This window comes from Poecilia mexicana, unplaced genomic scaffold, assembly GCF_051168715.1.
Source record: "Poecilia mexicana isolate PSO_F unplaced genomic scaffold, ASM5116871v1 scaffold_11, whole genome shotgun sequence".
NCBI lineage: Eukaryota > Metazoa > Chordata > Actinopteri > Cyprinodontiformes > Poeciliidae > Poecilia > Poecilia mexicana.
The window spans coordinates 13,820,330-13,840,555 of NW_028263380.1; the positions used below are offsets into that span (position 1 = coordinate 13,820,330).

At 37.8% G+C, this 20,226-nt stretch overlaps 1 protein-coding gene across 2 annotated transcripts; it reads left to right on the forward strand.

Annotated features, from left to right (window-relative positions):
* Positions 1 to 1,819: 1,819 nt before the first annotated feature.
* pip4p2 (phosphatidylinositol-4,5-bisphosphate 4-phosphatase 2) lies at positions 1,820 to 19,992 on the forward strand. 2 transcript variants are annotated; one of them, XM_014988513.2, is made up of 8 exons: positions 1,820 to 2,098; positions 8,279 to 8,427; positions 9,491 to 9,597; positions 10,273 to 10,396; positions 12,707 to 12,781; positions 13,354 to 13,406; positions 17,541 to 17,631; positions 18,703 to 19,992. In XM_014988513.2, the coding sequence occupies exons 1-8, from the start codon at positions 1,993 to 1,995 to the stop codon at positions 18,844 to 18,846; spliced, it is 849 nt and encodes a 282-aa protein (XP_014843999.1). In that variant the 5' UTR covers positions 1,820 to 1,992; the 3' UTR covers positions 18,847 to 19,992. The 2 variants fall into 2 exon arrangements, with proteins under 2 accessions (XP_014843999.1, XP_014844000.1); XM_014988514.2 differs by lacking the exon at positions 12,707 to 12,781 and having other exon boundaries at positions 1,823 to 2,098.
* Positions 19,993 to 20,226: the final 234 nt, after the last annotated feature.

Sequence of the window (20,226 nt, forward strand, 5' to 3'; positions counted from 1 at the left end):
TCAGATTCTATCACCTTAGATCTAGATATTTGCTCTATGGAGGTTATTATGGATTTCTCCACCTCTTTTCTTTTCTTATCGGCCTTTATTTACTTATTTATGTATTTCTGAAGGCAAGGGAAGTTTGTGAAGTACCTCTCATCTGTAGGGTAAAAGAAAAGGTATTAACAGCAAAAACAAATTAACAGGTTAAAAAAAACTGCAGAGAAGCTTCAGTGGTGCAGAATAAGCCTTTTGTTATGACTTGGCTCTTTTGTACTTCTATCTCTAACATTCTCTTCGTGAATGTTAAAATTACCCTCTCACGGATGGTAATTTAGAAAATTCACCCGTGAAGTTATCATATTTACTATCAGAGTGAATGGAGCTGAACAGAAATGAAAAGAATAAAAAAAACTTAAAAAAAAAAACATGAGTCATTTTCCTACAACTTCACAATCGGTCACTCCTCTCCGTGTTGAAGTATCCACATAACTCAATAAAATACTTTAAACTGGCGGTCGTAATGCAATAAAAAGTGGAAAAATTCAACAAGTCTCAGCACTTTTTTTGAGGGCCTGTAAATAAGAGTACTTTAAAACAGGTATAAATATTTAAGGTAATTTGGTATAAAATTTAAAGTAAAGCCTCTTTTCTTTTTGGTTTATATGATCAAATATTGCTCATTCAACCATCTGGACTGTTTTATTGTTCCCATTTCTGGCCGACCTCAGCTCAACGGGTGAAGGATCAGATCCAAGAGAACACAGTAGAGCTAAACTCAACTCTCTGCTCCAGATTCCTCACTGCTGTTTGTATCAGACGACATATCCTGGTGGTTTATGGGGCATTTAGTGACTGGAGCAGCTCTCTGAGGTGTTGCTGGTCTGTGAAACCTGGGCAGCTCATCACGTCCTCTGGTTCCACTCTGTCGATCGCTCCACAAGCAAAACAAAAATTGCAACATACTGCATATATGGAAGAAAATCATTGCGACATCATCTTACGTGAATACAGTTTTTCATTAGGGACTGATCAGAGCTGGTGGGAAGATAGAAGGAGCTAAAGAAAGGGAAAAGCCATCATGAAACCTGTTGGAGGTTGCATTGGACCTGTCCAAACTGACTGAGCTTGTATTATTTTGTAAAGAATGTGAGGAAATTCAACCTCTGGATGCTGGTAAAGAAACACCTCAACAGACACACGGCAGTGATTGCAACAAAAAATAATGCACGTCACACTTTTCTCTCTTTTTTGTTGTAAAAGAAACAGAAAACTAAAGTCTGATCCACAATGCATGCCTAATAGCTGTACTTTCTCCCACCTGAGCTCTACTATTGCCATGCTAATAAGGTGATTTTCCAATTCTAGGAGTGGCAGTGGGTTTTAGTTCATTCATGCAAACGGAAACCATGCAAAAGTTTGAAAACAAACCGTGTATTATTTCTCCCTCCACTTCACAGGTTTGCGCTAACGTGTGTTGGAGTATCACACTCAGTCCCAATGAAATACATGAGTCTTTGTTGAAAAAGTCAGAATAGTTTTTCAACGCACTGTAAAGGAATCGGTAGTCCAACAGCGACATCTAGCGGCGACAACTGGAAACTGCGTCACTTGAAACGTTCAAGTCGCTCCCTTTTACTAAATAATGAAACTTTATCTTCAGGATCGGATTGATATCATATTGATAATTGTTTTTGCTTAAAAAAATAGTAAATTATGTCGAAGCATTTGTGGAAACTTTTCACACTCGTGTTTCGGGGACATATTTTAGACCACATTCCTGCGCTGTGACCCGGCGACAGCTGAGGGAGGAGAGGGAAGGGAGGGGATCACCGCGGAGCTCCTCCTCCTCCTCCAGCCGGCTGACGTCACCACGGCTGCAGGACCGGAGCAACTCGGCACCAAGAGCCACAGCAGCTGGGCTGCAATCCCCGCCACCTCCCTCTCCGTGCCGTGGGAAGACTCGCCGCAGCAGCCAGGAGCTTCCCGTCATTTGTCACGGCGACAGACATGGCCTCCGACGGCATGGACGAGCGCTCTCCGCTGCTGTCGGCCCCCAACTCGGAGAACGTGACCCCCACGGCTCCCCCGTACCTGCAGGACTCAAGTCCCCGAGGTAAACACAGCCTGCGGATCCTCCACTCCCCCCCACGGCCCTCCACACTCTCCCTAGATTTCTGCCTGCCTGCATGCATGCTGAATCATTTTCAGGGCGTATCGGGTTTGTGCGTAAATAAATCGGAGCCAGGCGCAGCGAGGCAAGGGCATCGGCTGGAAATCCGACGGCAGCTGACACAAAGGTGGAGCTTGGACTGTGAGAACTGGAGCAGTGGGTTAGAGACGAGAGGGGCCTACAATAACACCAACCGGGTTTTAGAGCAGAAATGCTTGCGTCACGACTCCCCGAGCATTGGGGGTGTTTGCAGGATGACAACAGTGGTACTAATAGGAAGAAAATGTGTGAATCCAGCTTTGAATGTAGGCGTCAGTGTTGTGTGTTTACGGGGAGAGAGTTGAGGCACTGCAGATGAAGCCAGGCCACCAGCCTTTTGTGCCAGATGTGTCCTTTTAAAAATGAGAAGAAATGAGTGAGCTACCACATTGAAGAAAGCAGATGCTTGTTTGCTTGTCTGTACGAAAAGAAAACATGCAAATAGCAAGATAATCGGTGTCAGTATTCAACAGATAGTTTCAGTGGTCTGAGTGTTTGATACAGTAGATGGCTTGAAGATGTGAAATGGAGATGTATAGTATATTGACCAAAGAGTGGAGTCAAACCATTTTTTCCTTGTCAGCCCTGAACAGTGATCAGCAGATCAAATACTGAAAAGTCAGATTTTTTTAAACCCCCCTTTTCATTATGTTTATCTAGATACAAAACCCAGATTTTCTATAGATTAATGGCGCTCCAGCATGGAGTCCTCCATCCTCTCAGTCAGGAAATGATCACTCCAATCTGTCATGATTACTAGACAATTTGTGATTGCTGATTCACCAGTCGGTCTGCCAATTCCCCCTCATTTGGCTCCGATAGGTGATGATCAGTTCAAGCACTTAAACGTCTTCAATAAATGCGTCAAAAATAAGAACTCATACTATTTTTTTTTGCCCTATAAACTCATAAGCCATCAGCAAAGATAGTTCTCTCTCCTTTGTGACAAGGATTGATAATCTAATCTAATAATTTTCAGAGATGAAGTTCTGTTAGATCAAAAATGTGCCTCAAAGCTTGACGAATCCGTGTTCGCTGGTTATCCACTAATCGCATTTCTGCACAAAATATCCCTTTAACAGTATGAATTTAATTATAACTTGCTGTAAAATGATAAGAATTTGTTAGGGACGCCGAATATATCAGCACCAACATTGCTGGTGGTAGTCATTTTTTAACGTATCGGTATTGGTCATGTATTTATGGTTGCCATGTGTTTCAGAAGGGGGTATTTTTTATTTTTTTGTCAGTGTTCAGAAACGCTACCAAACATTTTCCCGCAGACTTGCGGAACACACATAAACACCCTTTGAAGTTGGAGTATGATGAAGAACATAATTAAAGACAAAAATGGGCAACGAGAATGTCACTCAAGAACTCATTCAGTTGACTTATGCCTTATGTGATGTCATTAGGGGGTGCTTTAATGTCTAATCTTGTTATTATTTTGATTGTGATCTTGATCGAGCAACAATTGACTAAAACATCCGAAAATGAGTCGCAAAAATGTGTTTTATGGGAGATAAAATATATCTGAAGTGTGTGTGAAGGATCTTAAAGAGACGTTTAGCTAGCAGCTTTAAAACTTGAGTAAAATGTGATTGCACATGTGCACATTCTCTTCCGCATTGTTGGCTTTATTTAAACCGCAAAACCCCCCTCCGTCCAGATCAGAGTCTCAGTGATTGCTTTCTTCATAACAGAGAAGTCCATTTAGCGTTTGCCTGGTTTCCCTCGGCGTGAGGGTTCATGCGCTGTTGTTTTTGTGCCCTGCAACAATGCAGCTTGCTGTACAGAAACTAAATGAACGAAATCTGTGACCGGATGAATTTCAGGAGTTCGGGGAAAAAGTGCTCTAATCCTGCCAAATTCATACTTCACCGTTGGATTAATCACACAGACTTTAAGGATCTATGAAGCGACAGTCTGTTTGTGCAAGAGTGGCTGGGTAAACTCCTAAATGAATGTTAGCTTAAATTATTATTTCTTGGCCTATTTTCTCTGCCCTCTCTGCTGCTCGGATTATCTGGTAATTCCACTCTAAAATTTGCTGGCCGATAATCAGCCAATTTGTTAGGCGGATTACTTTCGTCTAAACCGTGATGGCATTTTAAAACAAAACGACTGCGATGACCAAAAAACCAGCTGCATTTAAGGGATTGCGTGAAAAGGACAGAATTTGTTCCTTTCTCTTTGTTTTTGTGCTCAAACTGAAATCGAGTAGAGATCTGTTGCGTTTGTTTCAATTGTTTTAAGGGGACGGAAGAAAGTCTACCTGTTTGAGTTTTGATAATCTGCTTGTTTTATGCACTTCATGCACTGAATGCAACAACTTAAATCACACAGTCAGTTCCCATGCGGACACAATAGAGTTGGTCTAAAGTCTAGATACAAGCACTCTGCTGTTACTGGAGTTTACTGTTTAGGCTTTAGGTTTGGCTGATGAGCTTAACTGAAATGTAAAAAAATAAATAAGACGGACCTGTTTGAGAACAGGTTTGCGTACTGTTCTCTCATTGATTGCACGTGCTAATTTGTGTTTCCGTAATGGCACTCAAAAGTATCCAACCCATGACTTTCCATAAAGGGTGAGAAATAAATGCGTTTTTGTTTTATTTTTTTATTTTTTTTTTCATTTCTGGTTAACTTGGAGTAAATAAATAGATTATTGTTCAATTGAATTTTCTCAGTTTGTTTTTCACAATAAAATAAATCTAAGACTTCAATAAAAACATGTTTTTTTTACTGATTAACATTTTATTATTGATTTGTAGCCTTATAAATTATATTTGAACAAAACAAAGGTCACAAGGGGTCTTTAATAATCCGGGTTTAGTGAAGGATAATCCAGTCCTGATCTGACATTGTTTTAGATTTTGAAATAGAGCTGATATGAGTCAGTTCAGATGCCAAAAAAAAAAAAATAGTAATAATAATAATAATAATAATTGTTACTTCTCCGCTGAATGGAAAGTCAATCAGACTTTAGTGTTGCTTCATATTTTGTGCAATACATACTACTGAACACTAAAATACTCCTGTTAGATTTGAAAATAATTATCATTTTACCAAAAAGTTAGTTTCTGATAGGAAATGTATGTCAAAAAGAGGGATCTGAATTTGAGATATAAATGGGATTATTAATAAAATGTATTATTATTATTATTATTATTATTATTATTATTATTATTATAAAAATATTAAAAGAAAGTCAAAGCAGAAAAAAGTTTGGGAATTCTTTTTTTTTTTTTTTAGTCTTTTTGCTTAAAAAATAAACATTAAATATCACTTATAAACTTCTTAATAATCAATTGGAAAACTGTGATTACAGCAGTGAGCTTTCCTATTATTTCTGTACAGCTTTTGATGTTTCCATCAGTATTTGGATGACGAGCTCTTGGTCTTTGTGGTTGTAAGGTCTTCCTGCAATCACTCTACTCTTTGGCTCATCTCGGTTAGATTTAAGTTGGGATCCTCCCTGAGTCACTCCAAAATGTTGATATTACTTCCAGTCTGAAGAAACATTCTGACCAAACTAGGAGATTGCTCTGAATAAAACTCTTGTTGTGCATGAATGATTTTTGGGTTTATTTTTACTTGTTTCCAGCGTTGATGCCACACGTTTAGCCTCCTTGTTACCAGCTGAACATTTAGCCCAACTAAATGTTCTTTAGGCAGGAATGAGTTGACGTTATTTTGCAAATGGAGTAATTTTATACTCAAAAAGTTTGAGTACGAAATGGCAAGTGAATAAAATAACCAACACTTACTGAAGCCTTGCTCTCTCTTGTAGCTATTTGAAAAAAAAAAAAAATCCCACATGCCACCAAAGAAACACATTTTTCTGTAGCTTGTTGCATCTCTGTGCCTCTTTTGCCTCAGTGATACTAAAAACAGGTTATTTTGAGTTATCTGTCCTCATTCGAAACTTCCATACTGAAGAGTGGTGCAGCTGGCAGAGCCTGTTAGCGTTTGGGTGTGATGTGTTCACTGACCAGGAAAAATCAGTCTTCTAGTCAGACACTTTGTAAAATACTGCAAATTAATTTTAGCCACACTCTATCCTCACTGTATTGCTTCCATTTAAGACAAACCTGGAAATGCTAATTATGCTAAAATAATTAGCATAGTCACAATTATACCTTTTGAAGCAATTTGAGGCCATAATATACAACTTGTTTTTACAATATTCTATAAATTTAAAAAAATAAAAAAATATTTTTACAGCCTTAGTTTTGGTGGATGCCAGGTGTTTTATTTATATTGTTTTGCCACAAACTTTAAGTCTTACTATAATAAAGGCTGGGGCCTTTAAACGGGGTGATGTGGGTTGCATGTTGTGGTAATGCCGCCTGTGGTTCTAATGGGTTGTCTTCTTGTCTTACTTCTGGCTCAGAGGACACACAGAGAGGAAATCCATAATGGGTGGATTCACTTTCAGACATGCATTAGCACCATATCTGTGCAAAAATACCAAGAGGGAGAGGTGGAAGCAAAATCAGGCCCGAACTGAGACAGCTGAGACAGAAAGAGAAGGAATCATCTTGGATCTTAGTCAGTTTTTAAATCTGTATTATTGCACAGCAGGTCCTGTTGGAGTATTTTGCAGGGATTTTTTTCTTCTTTTTTTTTTTTTTACAAATGAGCATGTCTGCACTACCTAGGAGCGCCTCGTCTGTGGCCTGCTCTAGTTGTAATTCTAGCCAGGATTATTTAAATGTTGGCAGGGAGTCCCATCTGTCCCTGTGGTTGTAACTGACTGGGAGCCAAGTGTCAGAATCCATTTACCTGCTGAAGACGAGGACGAAACACGCAGGGGACACTTCTCAGGAAATATGAGCATATGTTATTTTATTTTAATTGTTTTTTTTTTTCTTATGGACAATAAATGGACACAATTACAGTGTTGCACAAAGACACAAGTAATGTTTAGATGGTGCAAAGAGAGGTTTGAGTGATTTGGGGTTTTGCACATGTGCATTTATGATTGTAATTTGTTTTATAAACATTAAGACAAAAACAAATATATACCTTTGAGTAAAGATGAATATGGCCAGTTTAATTTTGATTTGATCATGTTTGTCATTTGGATTAAAAAGAAGAGTTACTGTGACATCAACCAGCATCGTGCACTTGGATGATTTTTCTTTGAATTAAAACATCAGATAAAAGTTAAACACTTATGTGGATAAATTGTATTCATCTTGCGATTCCTCCTTTTTTTTGTTAAATTAAAAACCTGTTAAAGATAAGGATGTAAATAGAAGAGTGCAAATGTGTTTTAGTCCTCAAAAAAGAGAATCGATCAAAAATCTGAGTCGGATTTCAGACCCCAAAAGGAAACTGCAAACAGGAATCAGAACTGTAAGGCCTTCATCTGTCACTCTCTGGTTTTGACAATCAGTTCACTAAGGATTGATATTTTCATATTTGTAGAAAGGAAACTGTCACAAAAGGTGAAAAACACTGTCTTTTGTACATTTTAGTCTTATTTCTATAACCACCCAGTGAAAATCTTTATTTTAAAATAATATTGTTAAAAATACAATCACAAAAAAGCAGACTCTCCCATTTCATTTCAGAAGTTTGAACAATCAAAAATGCGTTTTTGACATTTTCAAATAAGTTGGTAGCTTATTCTAGAAAGGCTTCTGCTCCTTTAATTTGACACATTTCACAATTTTTATATTAGCAGGATTAATTAGTACGGACTAATATTGATTGAATTGTTTACATGAAAAGCTTTCTAAGCTAAAATGAACTGAAATCTGATCTGAATGAATCAGATCAGACTTCTATCCTAAAATTAAAGGGCCATTTTCTCAAACAGTTCAATTATAAATGAGTTCAAACAGCAGATAAAAAAAAAAAAAGCTTTATAAACCTCTACGATAAACTTAAAAAAACACAATCCTCCACTCAGTTCTCCTAACATCAAAACCCACAAATTTTTTATGAAACTTCTCTGAAATCTGAGTTCGGAGGGAGTCAGATAGTTGATGTTGCTGCTGCTGTGTGTGTCAGATGCATGCCACTAACAGCTGGGTTGTGTGTGTCCTCCTTGTCCTCCTCTCCCTCTGAAAGCCGAACTACCTCCTCCTTACACAGCCATCGCCAGCCCCGACGCCGGTGGCGTGCCCGTCATCAGCTGCCGCGTCTGCCAGTCCATCATCAACCTGGACGGGAAGCTGCACCAGCACGTCGTGAAGTGCACGGTCTGCAACGAAGCAACGGTGAGCCGAGGGAGGAGATGGAGTGAAAATCTGAAAAGTGTGGCGGGAACGTTTATTTACCTCTCTAAGTCGACTCTATGAAAAGAGATTTCGGTGGAGTTACGCTAACTGCTGTGCAAATCCAGCTGCTGAAATTGTGACTTAAAGTGATATTCATGATATTTTGTGCTACTATTGTGATAATGATAAAAAGTGACAATAAAAACTTTTATTTTTTTGCTTCTTTTTGGGTAGATGTGTGGCTGTGACTGCATCACACAGCAGTCAGAGCTCATGGGTGGAAAAAAGTAACGTCTCTTTAGGACACCAGTCACATAAAGTATGATTTGTATCACTAAACTGAACACAGTAACTTCATTTAATCATATTTTCAAACTTATTGATACTCTCAATTAAAAAAAAAACAAAACAAGCGTGTCTTTTTTTACTTTTTTTTTTTTTTTTACCTTTTTGAATTTCTCCACAACTTTCTCTCTGACATATCAGGAGCATTCTTTGGTCTTTATGCTTTCTTAAAAACATCTGAGCCCTTCACAAAGCATCTGTACTCATGCTGGCAATAAATCATGTAAAGGTGGACTCGTTTTACTAATAAAGGGATTTTTTTTTAAAGTCTGCTGGATAAAGGAGGTTCAAATATATATGGTATGTCTGAGTCTGTGGTTGTGATGTAATAAAATGGGTATGAGCTGCATTAATTTTACTTCTCTAGAGATTAAAGTGCAGACTACACTTATTCCACATTCCTTCAGTCTGCTGAGGACTGACTAATAACAAAAGCTCATCAGGAAGCAGAAATAAAGAAGCGAAAGTAAATTTGTCACTATAAAGTTTAATTCAAACCATCACAATGCAATGCTAATATGAAGTGAAACTGTTCCTTTGCTGTCTGTCACTGAGCAAATAAGAAACGGTAAATCAAACACAATGGTTTGATTTGACATGTAGAAAGTAAACATGTTTTTCTTAAACAAACTTCAGGATAAATTCAGCCTTCATATCTGAAAAAAAAAAAAATCAGTATCTGTGTGTTTATGAGCTGTTTCTGTGTGTTCTCGCTAAGCCCATCAAGAACCCCCCTACAGGGAAGAAGTATGTGAGGTGTCCCTGTAACTGCCTGCTGATCTGTAAAGACACATCCAGGAGGATAGGATGTCCTCGACCAAACTGGTTAGCAAAAGATTCATTCATTTAGTTTCACCTCATTTGCTAATGGGATCATTACCTGCCTATTTGTTATTATCTAATACAGAGGGAGGAAAAAACCCATTTTGGTAATAAATAACTTTCTGGTAGACAAAGAAAAGTAGACATGAGAAACTATATTTATTGTTTCTATATTTACAAAGACATTAAGGAACAGGCATTGTTTTTTTTTTTTTTAATGAGCAGGGTTAGCATAATTTTTATTTTCCTGCAAGAAAAGATGTTTGAACTGATGTACTATGAAACCATACTGTTATTTAGAAAGTGAACCCTGTATGGAATAATGAGATTATGCTGCTGTCTGCATTTTTATTTTCAAAACGTTTGTTTAAACTGCTGGTGGTTGTTGCAAAAACCTGCAGCAGCTGATAGTAACAGGAATTTACCCACAATTCAATATATTAAGTGCTTAAAACATAAAATGTGATATATTTAATCAAAATATCAATATTTATTTCATTCATAACAATGTTGATAAGTTGAAGAGTTTACTTTTACTTGAGCAATAACAAAAGTATTATGCACAAGTACATAATAGAGCTCAGCTATGTGTTTGTTTAGGTGTTTTTCCATTTATTGACTTTCTCGAATCCTGAACTTTTGCGACTGCTCCTTTTTTTTTCTTTTTTTTTTTTGCAGCAGACGCATCATCAACCTGAGCCCGGTGATGGTGATCCCCGAAGAGCAGCCCGCCCAGCCGGCACTGCCCATCCAACCTGAGGGGATGAGGGTGGTGTGTGGTCACTGTGGAAACACCTTCCTGGTACGGAAACCCACAGACAAACACGCCCAGTCGGCTGCAGATACGTTAAAGTTGTTCTGCTGCTGTTACTGTTGTGCATAGACGTCATTTCGACAGCCTCGTTGCACATTGGCTTATGCTTTTGATTGTATCCTGAGCAATTTGTCTGAAAAATAAATCTGCTTGGAGGAAATTAAGCAGCATAAAAAAAGTCGTAAATTTTTTTTATCACAGCACATTTTGAATAATTATCCCATTCAGTCTTCTCTGGTGGGAGATTTTTAGAATCCCTCACATTATTTTATCTTGAGTATCTGTTGCATTGTAAAAGCATCTCATGTCATCTATTGAGAATTAAGTTTTGGCTCTGCTGAAATCCAAATGATTTCACTCCACATGAAGATGACGTATAAAATCTGACTGAATCTTCAGCCTTTCTTTACACTTGACAAAAACCTTAGCTCCATTTAAAATGGAGAACACCCACATCATGATGCTGCCACCACTTTGTTTCACTGTGGATGCCGGATTCCTTCTGGTGACCTGTGAGGTCAGAAGGTGGAGAACGGAAAACATTTCCCCACATTTTCAAAGTGTGGTCCATTCAGGTATCATAGTTCATTTTTCATTTTCAGCATAGAGAAATGTCAAAGTTTCTGAACTTTATTAACTTTTCCAAGGCCTTTTTAATATTGAGAATTTAAGAATTTCTGAAAAAGTTTCTTTACATTGATTTATATTAAGGTGATGATGCCTTTTACGTTTGCCTTTGCTTCATCAAAGTTAAACTTTGTGTTAAACTCACTGTTAGCTTTGATGTTTGAGAGATTTCCAGAGGTAAATGCAACCTTAGAAATTTTACAGCTTCCTAGACACCAACACTCACATTATTCCATAATTTTTAAGTCATACAGATAATGAAACCCAATCATTATTATAGTTTAATATTGAGTAGGCTATTCAAAGTGCCAGAAAATGCAGAAATCTTCATTATAGATATGTGCATATGTGAAATAGAACAGATCCATGTGTTTTTCATCAGAAAATGATTATGTGTATCAAGCTAACTAAACTCCTTTCTCGTTTAGCTGCCAGCCCTCGTCTAATTTTTATTTTATTTATGGTGGCTTTTCTTAATAGCCCATGATATAAACAATATATCATTCTATGTATTTATTGTTTCCTTCTCTATGCTGATATGTTTGTAAAATGAAATCATTTTGATTCATTTCTAATCTACTACAGCAAACTACGGTTTTATCTAGAAGCTGCAAATGTCAGGAAAATCCAACTTGGACAACTGAACTTTATTTACAGTTAATCATTAAATGACTGGCTGACGTGAACTCCTGAGTACTGAAACTAAACCAGAAGGACTCTCTCAAAATTCTAGCTTTAATAGCTTTGACTATTCTTATGTTTTATATTTTCCCCTCAAATTGTGCAGGATAAACGTCACTTTTAAATATGGAAAATGTTTGTCATGTAAAGCTTGTGCTTTTTTATGTCTACACTACAGTAGAACCAACTTATTTATCAGTGGAAAACTAATGACTTTTAAAATAGTTATAAAAGCAAGATTGGGGTATTTTACTTTTTCAAGTGATCTCAGTGTTTTATTTGTCCTCTACGTCTCCGACTAGAAGCCACACAAAACTTTATTTTTGTATAGTAGTTCTCACTACTATACAACTTTATTTACCGTATTTTCTGGACTATAGAGTGCACCATACTATAAGCCGCACCTACACATTTTTTGAAAAAAAAAAAAAAAAAAAAAAAAGAAATAAAAATAAAAAACAAAACAAACAAACAAAAAAAAATGGAAACCTACATATACAAGCCGCACCGGGCCATAAGCCGCTGGTATCTCCACCGCTCTCTGTTTTCCATAAGGACCCAGCAGAGGGCAGCAGAGGACTAGGTCCTATCCTGCTGGAAATCCTGCTGGAATTATCAAGGCCGCAGCCCTCTGTCTCCTTCAACTAAAAAGCTGCATCATATGAGTTTGAAGAAATTTCTCCGTCGTGCCTGCTGCTAACATACGCTTGCTCTAAATGAAAATTAGCACTTTCTTCTTTGATTTCCAATTTTGACTTCCAATGATTCACTTCCTGCTAAAGAGCCCCCTGGTGGTTGAAGAAAAAATACGCAGACAAGCCGCACCGGGCTTCAAAGCGTGGGGAAAAAGTAGCGGATTATAGTCCGGAAAATACGGTAGTCTATGCTCACTTTCATTAACTTTATGTCACAAAAATGTGCACATACAAGGCCACCATTTCATAGATGCATATTTCTTAACGTCTGCGCATTGTCACCTGCGGCCTGTAGGGCAGCGAGGACGCCAGGTCATCTCAGCCGATGTCTGGTCTCCCCAGCGACGGCTCTCCTCCAGCACAGCAAGAGGTTGAAAAAGACCTGATCTTACCTGTGGACATATTAACAAAAGCCTAACATCTGTTTCAGTCTGTGGCTTTCTTCACGCTCATAATACCACTCTGTGCACATGTGGCTTCCAGAGAAATTATTAATTTAAAAAAGAAATAAGGTTGATGTGTAAATGCAGAAATTTCTCAACCTCCGTTGAAAATTGCTGCTTACACTAATGAAAATAATTTTTTTTAAATAAATGTCATTCTTTCACTGAAGCCGCATGTCTAAGAGGTAAACGTTGCACATCTGTTAACAGGTTAATTATGTTCCATTATTATGCTCCAGGCTGTTATTAATGATTTTATTTCTACTTTTAAAAGCCCCAGATAAAATCTCAACTAATACACAGCTACATAAATTAAATCTGAATTATTTGAGGTGCTAACTTTAACAATAAATAGTTGCAAACCTTCAAAACAGATCATTTGAAATCAGTCCCAGGAAGATTTGTGCTGATTTGTGTCTAAAACAAGAGTAGCATTGTAGTATGTTTACATATCCTTTAAAGCTCAAATTAAACAATTGTTTTTATTTTGTCTCCACAGTGGATGGAGCTTCGATTTAACACGCTAGCCAAGTGTCCCCACTGCAAAAAAATGTGAGTCTGCTGGAATATGTACAATGATCAGGACACATTTCTTTACAATTCATGTTTTCCGATGTGCACATGTTTTGCAAAATGTTTAATGTCTTAAAATGTTGGAAAATATGCTAATGTGTTTATTAAAGCCCAGGTGTAGTTGCTGACATGCTTGTGAATGTTTAAACATACAGTGGGGAAAATAAGTATTTAGTCAGTCACCAATTGTGCAAGTTCTCCCACTTAAAAAGATGAGAGGCCTGTAATTGACATCAAAGGTAGACCTCAACTATGAGAGACAAAATGTGAAAAAAAATTTGAGAAAATCATTTTGTCTGACTTTTAAAGAATTTATTTGCAAATAATGGTGGAAAATAAGTATTTGGTCACCTACAAACAAGCAAGATTTCTGGCTGTCACAGACCTGTAACTTCTTTTTTAAGAGGCTCCTCTTTCCCCCACTCATTACCTGTATTAATGGCACCTGTTTGAAGTCGTTAACAGTATAAAAAACACCTGTCCACAACCTCAAACAGTCACACTCCAAACTCCACTCTGGTGAAGACGAAAGAGCTGTCGGAGGACACCAGAAACCGAATTGTAGACCTGCACCAGGCTGGGAAGACTGAAGCAGCTTGGTGTGAAGAAATCTACTGTGGGAGCAATAATCAGAAAATGGAAGACCTACAAGACCATTACTAATCTCCCTCGATCTGGGGCTCCACGCAAGATCTCAGCCCGTGGGGTCAAAATGATCACAAGAACGGTGAGAAAAAATCCCAGAACCACAAGGGGGGATCTAGTGAATGACCTGCAGAAAGCTGGGACCAATGTTACAAAGGCTACCATCAGCAACACACTACGACCCCAGGGACTCAGATCTTGCAGTGCCAGACGTGTCCCCCTGCTTAAGCCAGTCCATATCCAGGCACGTCTGAAGTTTGCTAGAGAGCATTTGGATGTTCCAGAAGAGTATTGGGAGAATGTCATATGGTCAGATGAAACCAAAGTAGAACTATTTGGTAAAAACACAACTCGTCGTGTTTGGAGGAAAGTGAATGCGGAGTTGCATCCAAAGAACACCATACCAACTGTGAAGCATGGGGGTGGCAACATCATGCTTTGGGGCTGTTTCTCTGCAAAGGGACCAGGACGACTGGTCCGTGTACATGAAAGAATGAATGGGGCCATGTATTGTGAGATTTTGGGTGAAAACCTCTTTCCATCAGCAAGGGCAATGAAGATGAAACGTGGCTGGGTCTTTCAGCATGACAATGATCCCAAGCACACTGCCAGGGCAACAAAGGAGTGGCTTCGTAAGAAACATTTCAAAGTCCTGGAGTGGCCTAGCCAGTCTCCCGATCTCAACCCCATCGAAAACCTTTGGAGGGAGTTGAAAGTCCGTGTTGCCTGCCGACAGCCCCAAAACATCACTGCTCTAGAGGAGATCTGCATGGAGGAATGGGCCAACATACCAGCAACAGTGTGTGCCAACCTTGTGAAGACTTACAGAAAACGTTTGACCTCTGTCATTGCCAACAAAGGATATACAACAAAGTATTGAGATGAACTTTTGTTATTGACCAAATACTTATTTTCCACCATTATTTGCAAATAAATTCTTTAAAAGTCAGACAAAATGATTTTCTCAAATTTTTTTTCACATTTTGTCTCTCATAGTTGAGGTCTACCTATGATGTCAATTACAGGCCTCTCATCCTTTTTAAGTGGGAGAACTTGCACGATTGGTGACTGACTAAATACTTATTTTCCCCACTGTATTGGGGAACATTAGCAAACATTGCTAACTTAATTATTATTTAATACCAACATGTTTGCTCATATCCAAACATTAATTTTACCAAATATTCTAATCTTTTAAAAAAATCTGTTTGAAAATGACCAAATAATCTGATTGGCTCCAACATTAGTAAATATGCTAGCTGACATTAGTAAATGTTGCTAAGGTAATTATGCTAACATGTTCACAATTACTGAAAATGATCAAACTTCTTTGCATATAAACGTGTTAAACATGTTGCAATTGCTATTTTTACCATGTTGATTGTTTGCTAGCATGTTGGAGCAATAGCATATATATATGCCAACACATTTCCCAATACCCAGTTAGCAAACATGCTTGAACATTAGCATGTTCAAGGTTTTTAATGTTTAATGCGTTTTAATAGTAGCTCCTAAAGGGTGTTCATGTGATGTAAAGAGATTTAAACAGACAAGCCAAAAAATAATTTTTTTTAAGTCTCAGCTGTCACACTTTGCATTTAAGGCAACCATGCTGGATTCATTTAGTTCACTCTCAACTTGAAGGATTTCTTCTTTTTAAAGAGAAAATACAAACATAACAACATATTTCTTTAGCTCCAAATTGTTGAGGAAATTTATTAGCTTGCACAGATTTTAGTTTTGTCAGAAAACTTTATGTAGACATAAAATCCCCAGACATAAATGTGAGCGCCACATTTCTTTGGTGCTGTAATCAAACGCTTTCTTAAAGGGTAAACCTGCTGCAGTCGGATTCTTTAGAGGTCTGGATTTGCAGAGGAGGGGAAGCTAATCTAGACGTGTGACAGGAATTATAAAGGGCGGGCTCGCATGTGGTGGTAGTAAGGTTGGCTGGTCACAAGATGAAGAAGTGGTGTTGGAGCAATCAGTGGTGTTTGTTGAGAGAAATGATAAGGAACTGCTTTGGAGCTTCTTGCCCAATGCAGTTTGTTTGTGGAAAAACAAAACACTGTATCTTTTTGGGGGGTTTTTTTTGTGTATTTTTTACATAATTGTCAGGTTTCTAGAGAGGTAGCTGGGACTAGTAATAAAACGTTTAAGGACATTCACTTTTAAGGAATCTTTAATCTAGTTTGCCCTGAATATTGTTACATAAATATGCTTTTCAAAGACTTTCTTTCTGGCTGAGATGCACGCAAATCTTTAACAGATGTTAATAATTGTCTGGATGCTGAACTGTTTTGAGAATTAAAGGTGAGAAAGCATGTTGGTCTCATTTCTGCAGCAGCGGGCCTCTAAATGTTGATAAAAAGAAGAAGTGAGCCAGTAGAGATAAAAATAACAAGTCCAGACTTTACTGCAACATGTTGTTGGTTTTTACACTCGGACTAATCGTAACGTTTTGTGGAAAAATCCAAATAGATATTTTTCCATCAGTTCTGATAGGAACTTAAAAAAAAATAATTTTCTTAATATTTTAATCAGGTTTTTTGTTAGATTTTGCAACATTTTCAGAAACTGGTAGGAAATCTGATTTAAATGAGATATTTTAATGTAGTCTAGCATATAATGAGTTTAGAGTAAGTAAAAAAAATAACTAATATTGTCCTGTTTATATTTGCTTAAACTAATCTGTAATTTTTCTACAAATAATATTCTCAAATGCAAGATGTTTGAGCAAAAAAAACAAAGATCAAAATTAAAACAGTTACAAGAATCAAACATGGTAAAAAGGAAGGTGGAAGTTAAGATGCTGCAGCGTTTTAAAGCTGAAGTTCCCTAGTTACGCTCACCGTCATTAAGTCATTTACTGTCTGTTCCCACATTTTACTTTCAGATTGTTTGGCTGGAAATGGCGGGGAGGGGGATTCCAGTTGTTCTTTTATTTAGAGGATCTAGAAAGAAAGCAGAAAGCTGGACGATGAACTGGAGACGTAATGTGGCGAGGTTTAAAAGCAGGTTGAAGGCTAGAAGTCAGGTGATCAGCCCCCCTCGGCGATCTGAATTTCAGCGATCCTTCAAGAATGCTCCAGTCCAGTCACATGAGGGGCATGTGAGCGCAGAGAAGGGGAGGAAAGGAAAGTTAGAATGATGCAAGGACAAAACAGGATGCCAGTCTGCTGCTTGAGGCCAGTTGACTCCTCTTATTTGTGCTTGCATTGGGTCTGGATGATATCTGCTCGTTTATGCTGCTCATGTGACAGTTCTCATGTGCAAAAAGGATTTTCTTTTTCTCACATGATCACCGGGATGCTGATGTTTGGTTCAGTCGCATAATAACATGAATATTTTCCAGTTTTTTCTTCTAATCCTTTATTCATAGGAGTTTTCTCATAAATAAAATGAACCTCTTTATTTTTAATCAGACCTTTCTCATGCTGACTCGGTTTTCTACTTTGCTTCCTGCAGATCGTCTGTTGGCAGCGCTCTCCCTAGGAGGCGCTGTTGTGCTTATATAACTATAGGAATGATCTGCATTTTCATTGGAGTGGGTTTAACAGTAAGTATGTCCTGCTCTTTTCATTGTTGTTGTTGTCTTTTTTGCAATATGCAGTGATAAAAACACACTTTTCATAGTAGAAAAATAACTAGAAGCACTGGAAAAAATTAAGAGACCACTTAATTTGATCAGTTTCTCTGATTTTACTCTTTATAGGAAAATGTTTGAGTAAATTGAACATTGTTCTTGTATTCTACAAAACTACTGACAACATGTCTCTGAAATTCCAAGCAAACGTTTAGTATTTATTAGCCGAAAATAAGAAATGGTCAAAATAACAAAAAAGATGCAGTGCTTTCAGACCTCAAATAATGCAAAGAAAAGAAGTTCATATTAATTTTGAAACAGCAATACTAATGTTTCAACTCAGGAAGAGTTCAGAGATCAATATTTGGCGGAATAACCATGAGGTTTCCAATGGGGTTCAGTGCAGTGGGCTATTGCCATAGAAGGACAGATATCAGTGTTTTGGGAGGAAAAATGACATTAATGTTCACAGATCCTGCACTGCATAAACACAAAATCTTACCAAGTACTTTTGGTCTAGTTTCTGGTGCAAATATCTTAGTCCACTTGAAATAAGTCAGAACTAACTTACAAGTAACTTTTAAACAAATTCTTTAATATTGCTGAAAATGTCCTACTTCCACTAGCAGGTTATTTCACTTATAGCAAAGGAAAAATGTTTTGTTCCAAGTGAAATAATCTACCAGTGGAACTACTAACTAATTTATTATATCAGTATTAAGAAATTAGCTTAAACAAGCTCTTATATCTTGCCTAAAAGTTACTTGTAAGTTAGTTTTGCCTTATTTCAAGTGTACCAAGATATTTGCAATGGAAGATTTTGGGTTTTTTCCAGTGTATCTGACTGAGCTTGAAATAGTTTGTAACGAAGGATGGGGAAAGATTTAGGGAATAGAGAGAGTGGGTTTGCAGCTGTAACTCTAGCTAAGGTGATTCTGTTGATTCATGCACTTAACAGTAATGTACTAATTTTGTTGGTTTATAATAAAAATGTTTTTTTTATATATTTTATATGTAATTTGTTGTTTTCTTGTGTTCCAACAGGTCGGTACTCGGGACTTTGCCAGACGTTACAACGCCACCTACGTGTCCTGGGCGTTCGCCTACCTGTTGGGTCTCATATGTCTGATACGAGCCTGCTACTGGGGGGCCATCAAAGTCAGCTACCCAGAAAACAGCTTCGCCTAGACCGGGAGCAGCTCAGCGAAGCCAGGCGTGGCCGAAAGTGCAAATTCCTCTTTTATTTTATTTTATTTTCCATATTCTTCAGATGTTAGAGCAGTCAGGTTGAGTGCAGAAGCAAAGTGTGAAGGAGTGTTTGCTTGGAGAAACATATTCGGGGTGGAATGGGGGGGATGTGTCTCGTCGTTTATGGTGGGAAGGTTTTTGATCCTGCTGTCTGACCAAAGCTGGTACATGTTCAAACCCTGACCAAGACATGCGGATAACCAAGAGTGGGAAAACTTTAAATCTGGATTTTTCCAGATGTTTGAAAGAATACTTGTTTCATAGTTCAAAACTCTGGTTAAATTGAACAGTTTTGAACCTTTCTTTGTCAGCAACAAGCAGTCTTTATCTTCATTTTTATAGCCAGATCCAAATGAGACACCCCTCTCCCTTTTGCACTTCATATTTTATGCAAATAAAATTGTTTTGCTGCTAGTAAAATCCAGCTACTGATAGTTGCACACTCATACTCTATTGCAACCACTCTGACATAGTATTACGTTTCTTTAATTCAGAAAATGATTGACTTTTAAACATGATTGTCATTATTTACCCATGCGTGCCAACTTTGCTGCCCAGTATTGGTCTTGAAAAGTGTCAGATAAATACATTTTTATTGAGATATTATTTTTGTTCTGTGCCTGCAGCTGTTGAAACCATATTAAAGCAATATCCTCTCCGGGTCATTTTCTGAAACAGTCTTGTAAACTGCTCTACTATTCTCAAATTAATCCCAAAAAACATGCATGCTGCCTCCTTCCTGTCGCTGAGGTGGCGTCTTGCTCCGTTTCAGAGGTAGATCATGGCTGTGAAGTTCCTGTTTTTGCTCCACTGCCTGTGCGTTCGAATGTAAACCGTCCTTCCTCCACTTAGATCGCTGCTCTCCGACCTCCTGTGAACTCTGTGCTACATCCCATCTCTTTATCTCCAGCGGCGGGCACAGTTTGAACCTTATTTTGAATGTGACGATGACAAAGTAGGCAAAATTTAGAAAATACCTTGTACATAGTTTGATTTCAGTAAAGGTGAGCAAAGTCGGGCGGAAGGAAAAGATGCTTCATGAGTCTTTTTAAAAACAAATAATTTATCAATAAAATGTTAAAAGTATCTACTGGTCTGTGTTTTTCTTGAAAGGTGTTTGAAGTCTGAAATATGAACTACATTTTTTTTTGACATTTTATCAGGCTGTTAGGCTGGCATATGCCAATGATATTCCGTTCCTCTTTATTAAAGCTGCAGTACTGCTAAATTTCCACACGGTGGCGCTGCCTGTAAATATTAACATTAACAGAGCTATGCTTCCAGTTTAAGTCGATCATCACAAACATATCCTGAAATGCG